At 31.9% G+C, this 5516-nt stretch overlaps 1 protein-coding gene across 1 annotated transcript in view; it reads left to right on the top strand.

The window, feature by feature from the left end:
• Positions 1-340: 340 nt before the first annotated feature.
• The window catches only part of LOC117179688 (T-box transcription factor TBX20-like), a 94244-nt gene continuing 89068 nt past the window's right edge, over positions 341-5516 (top strand). Inside the window, exon 1 of the mRNA XM_033371713.1 lies at positions 341-518. Within this exon, the coding sequence (XP_033227604.1) occupies positions 341-518 (178 nt within the window). The remainder of the gene's footprint in view (positions 519-5516) is intronic.

Genomic DNA, 5516 nt, shown 5'->3' with positions numbered 1-5516 from the left:
GTAGTCGGGCAGCGCAGACGCGTTGTGCGCCTGAGTGATTCTTGAACGAAAACTGATCTTTCTGCTTCTTGTGCTCCGTTGTGGACCGCGTGAGTTCTTCGAGGTGACAAACTAGTACCAGAGAATATTCCCCTTGTGAAATAGAAGGACGAACTGTTCGCGAAGGACTTTTAAGAGGATTGTTTTTTTTTAAGATCTTCGAGTGAAGAATTTTTGCCGTCGGGAGTGAGAAGGTTGTGAGTTTTCCTCGAGAGTGAAGGAACGTTTAAAACAAGGATTGGAGAGCGAAATTAATTAAAGACAGGGGAGAGAGTTTTTTTAAGAGTGTCGTTGAAGAGGAATGCTCATGAAGGGGGAGAGGGGTAAAGCGACGGACTTCAGCATCGCGGCCATCATGGCGCCCAGGGGTCCGTCCTTCGGACATTACCACCTGCAGGGCCTTGGTGGTAACGCGTCGGCCAACACCAGTGTGGAATGCGGCAGCAAGGCTTTCGTCGCCACATCGACGCTTGACCACCGTGAGTTACTTTCCCCAGGGATTGTATCTTTTATATTTTGTTGGTTTCATGTTCCGGGTAAATGAAGAAAAGATCCCTTGAGATGGATGTTGTCGATTCTGCTCTTATGATCAATTTTACAGTTTAAAAAAAAAGTATCATTTCGAGGCTAGTTGTCAGTATTGAGACAGTCCTCGAAAACTATAGTTTCGGATGAGTCTATTCTCATGCCACTTGATTTTTATGGCACTAAACGACGTTTTAGTACAACTTTTTTTGGATTCAAAGAGGACTGAAGTGAGAATCAAGTTTTGACTCTTTCAAATGTCGTCTCTTTCTTTTAAGCATGAAACTGCATTTTTCAATCTGAAGTTAGCAAAGTGTAGTACAATAGGGACGATGGCTTCAAAGCAAGACGATTTGATATTATAACATGATGCTAAAAAATTATGCTCAATTAAAATGGAACTATATAGCTTTTTCAAGATGAAAGAAGGTAGACTGGATTGATGACAGAATCCTGTTATTCTTTTTGGGTTTAAATTGTTTAGTGTCAATCATGCACTTCTGAGCTGTATACTCCACCTTTGGAATAATTGTTCATCGTGATTAGAAACAGCTGTAATTATTGGTTTTCCAAGTGATCTCAAATGAGCAAAATATCAAAAAGATAGGAACTATTGTTTATATTAATCAAGCTACTATATTAGCATCTTTCCTTTAAGGATTGCTATCTGTATTCTAGGCATATGTTAGGTATCTGTGTTTTAGTTATCACTGTATTCTTTAGTTCTATCTTAATTTAAAATTATCTTGAATGAAAATGAACTGTGATTGGTTTTGAATTCGAAACAGTAAAACTGGTCTATTTAGACACATTTCCGATAATAACTCATTGATATTTACAGAGGATAGTTCCTTAGTGTATAGGGTTGCCTAAAAATACGTTTACCCAAATCCTAAAATATGGGCCATAAATTCATGAATTTAAAATCAAAGAACAAGAATGCAAATGAAATCCTGTAAAGCAGCAACCGAACCATGTTAGATTTCTCAACCACAACTAAGCTCTTGTTAAACCTTCTCTAAACACAGAACATTAATCTCTGCAGTAGCATGTCGTTAACTGCAGCTAAAACTACCTAAATGGAGGCCACTTTCGCTTTCCCAACTTCTTGATTATGTTCCTCGCTACTACATAATTATTCAGAGAGGTAATTAGCGGCTTTAGGGGCAATGGAAAAATTGTTTTTTCACAGTACCCGAGTGTCTTATTATGTTATTAAAGACGCCGCCAATAGAAACATTGTGGTTATATGACGCACGTGCTCTTTCCTCTGATCTTTGGTTCTCTGAGGTTAATATATCTTGTAGTACTGTCTTACCAGATGTTTGGTTGTTTAGATGGTTAGTTAATCTGTAATGTGATCGAAGGAGCTTTTGAACAGAACCTTTTCTTCTTTGGAGGGCTGGGTCGGTGACAGGATTCTGGGTGGTCGGTACACGTCGGGCGTAGGCAAAAGGAAGTCAGAAACTGTACACGCTCGTATTTCTTCTCACTTCAGAAATGAGAGCGTGCACATGTACAAGCCACGTTTGTCGCATTCTGATTGCACTGTTTTAGCAAACTATATAGAACTGCTGATGATGTTTCGACTTGTAGCCAAATGGTCATTTTCACTCTTAGAAAAGTTCGAAACATTAAAGATATAATCAGGTATAACTGAAATTTACGAAATTAGGTTGATGAAAAGGAAATTCAGTCACTTTTGTACTAAATTTAGTAAATTTTTATTCAACTGCAGAAGCGGTTTATGAAAGTTATAAATACTTTCCTAAAATTCCTAAATGGTAGCTGAAATACAAGTTATCGTGATGCAAAGAAGTGCGGCTCAGAATCAGTATAGTAATCGGCGGATGCCGAGAGATTTTGTTATGATTTGTTGCGGAATGAGACAAGGAAAAGTTATGGAATTAAAGAACAAAAATCGTGTAAAAGTAGAATTTTTTCAATTTTAAAGTGTGGTTAGATAAATTTGAATTTTTCTTCAATTTTAATTTTGAATTCTTTCATTTCGTTTATGAAAGGTTCTAGGTAAAAAATGTTACACGTGTAAGATTATACTGGTCTTTGAATATATGGCCAATGGAAATGAAAAATTGGTCAGTCGGCAATTAGAGAAAATTAAAAATAAAGTTTTGCGGAAACCTTGCTATAGTATTGTTGTTAGTAATTTGTTTCCCTTGTATTTATATTTGTTCTTTAAATTTTCAAAATTCTTTTAAATAAAAAAAATGATAACGATTCAATTTGTAAAACCACTATAAAATGTTCCTTTTGCGATTTGAAAATAGATAACAATTTTCCTTGAAAAGAAAAGAAAAACATTTTTTCTTTTTGACAAAAATAAAAAGGAGGAAAGAAAAATTATTTCATTATTATTTTTTATTCTTTAATTAGCTCTTTTTTAATTTTGTTCTAAAAAATAATTTTTCCTTTTTTTCAAAGGAAATTTGTATCTTTTTCCAAATCTCAATAGGAAAATTTTATGGTGGTTTCACAAATTTAATCGTTGGATTAAAAGTTTTATTTTCAGGAATTCTGCAACTTATCTTGACTATTGGTCGTTAAATAGGATTTTTAATTTGACTTTAATCTTATTAAAATGCCTTAAATTTTGATTTATTTTTTTGCAGCTGTTTCCTCCACAAGATTATCTTTAACTAGCGAATTTAACTAGTTTCGTAATTAAATTATTTTTCAAAATTCATATTTTGATACAAAAAGTCAAACTAATATTGTGTTTTTTTTTGGATAAAAATTCAACTATTTTTAAAAAATTTGTCTTTTCATTAAAAAAATTCATCTATTTTACCAGAAATTGCATGTCTTTCTTCGATAAAAATACAAGGATTTGGTTTAAAATTCAGTAATTTTGTTAGTCTTTTTCTTATTTACAAAAATGTAACTATTTTATTGAAAATTCATATTTTTGTATAGAAAATGCCACTATCCTCGGAGAGAATTTCTTTTTAATGTAAAACTTATATTATTATTTTATAGTTTATGGTATATTTATTTAAAAATGCAACTTTTGCATTAAAAATTCGTTTTTTAGATTAAAATTGAATTATTTTTTTATTAACTTGTCTTTTTTATTTAATATTTGATTTATTTTAGTAGAAATGGCATCATTATTGGATAGAATTACAAACTGTTTGTATAAAAATTCTACAATTTTTTCAACAAATGTATCTTTGTTCATTAAAAATCTGTTTCGTTGAAACCTTACCTTTTTAGGTTAAAAATTCAAGCATAATCTTTCTAGAAAATTTATTTCTTGTTCAAAACTTATATTATGATGTTGAAAAGTTCAAAATAAATTCTTTCTTATTTAAAACTTATATTTTTATGCTAAAAAGTCAAACTGAAAACTTTTTCTTATTGAAATTGAACTATTTTTTGATAACTTGTCTTTTTAATTGAAAATTTTATCTAGTTAAGCAGAAACAGTATCTTTCTTGGATGAAAAATTGTATTTTTGATTTAAAAGTTCATCTGTTTTGTCCAAATTTCATCTTACTTGGATAAAAATGATACTGTTAGCTTGAAAAATGAAAGTTAATCTTCTCTCTGCTTGAGGATTCAATTTTTTTTAAATTTTGATTGAGCCAGATTGTTAAGAAATCTCTTTTTATTTGTGCGAAACTCATATTTTAATTAAAAATTCATTCCTTTGGTTGAAGGGTTCAACTATTTAGTACAAAATCATTTTTTTGCTGACAATTTATATTTTCTGGTTGTAAATTCAATTGTTTATTAATTTTTATATAAAATTTCAGGAAAAATATAGACTACATGTTTTATGTTAAAATAATGCACCGAAACAATGTTTTTGTCTCTTGTAATGTGTGTTACAGTTTACAAAAATCTAGAAAATGTTTCTGCATAAATCTTTAGTGATACGTCTCTGAGAATGCTACAGAAATTTCTAACATCAGAATCTCCAAGATTCAACTGGGTCTTTCCCATAGATTTTCTATCACTAATTTTTTTCTTAGTTAATAATTTTGGTTTATTGGTAGAATAGTGCAACACCAATTGGAAATTTGGAACATTTGTCACTCCAACAATTACATTTCAACATCCCTTAATAAATTGCACAACGAGTTTCATCATCGAGATAAGAGATATAATTAGCACTTACGAAACTAGTAATTTCCGAAAAAAGGAAAAAGTCTTAAATTGAAACAGTTTCGCAGCTATAATTTCCCCTAAAGATAGTCTTTTGCTGCCGGGTACTTAAATCATTTTTATTTCCCACGGAAGAATTGGGTTCTGTGAACATTCTGAGATTATCGCTGACAGTTTAGAGTGACAATTATAAGGTCTTTGAAAGTCTATGAGCGTGGATCATTGCATATAAAAATCGAGTAAGCCATCGGAATATTATGACGGATAATTACCGAAGTAAACCGTGTAAACTTTGTTGCACTTATTAGTTCTAACTGAAGATACCCAATTAACCAGCAATTTCCCCGTGAAATCATACCAGCTATGCAGTAAATGACTTCCGGACAGTGTAATTTCTACGGTACGGGCACTTATATGGCGTCTTCTATTATAAATTTCGATTTGCTCGCTAACAAATTAAATGATACACACATTTTTTTCTCGTCGTGCATATTTTATGCAAATTGTCGTGAAACCATTTTTGTCGTTCCAGCTGATTTATTCTCTGGTAGCGAATTGAAATAGTAGGAACGTATTTTTATCGATTGGTCTCGCTAAATTGGTTATGACCTGTTTCAAGAGTTAAGTTTAGCTGCAACAACAAATTTAGAAATTTAAATTATGTTTATGTCACTTCCACGGATTCGCTGTTCGCAGTTGTTCCGTCGGTTTCAGGAAAGCGAACGTGCATTATTATATGTTTCTATGTTTCGGCTGGATATTATTAGCGAACCATTTTCGTGTAAATAAGTCTCATGTGCAGATGTGCATGGACTCGTTTAAAC

This window comes from Belonocnema kinseyi, chromosome 9, assembly GCF_010883055.1.
Source record: "Belonocnema kinseyi isolate 2016_QV_RU_SX_M_011 chromosome 9, B_treatae_v1, whole genome shotgun sequence".
In the NCBI taxonomy this organism is placed as follows: domain Eukaryota; kingdom Metazoa; phylum Arthropoda; class Insecta; order Hymenoptera; family Cynipidae; genus Belonocnema; species Belonocnema kinseyi.
Note: the sequence above shows the minus strand (reverse complement) of the source record. Positions and strands in the feature narration are given on the sequence as shown.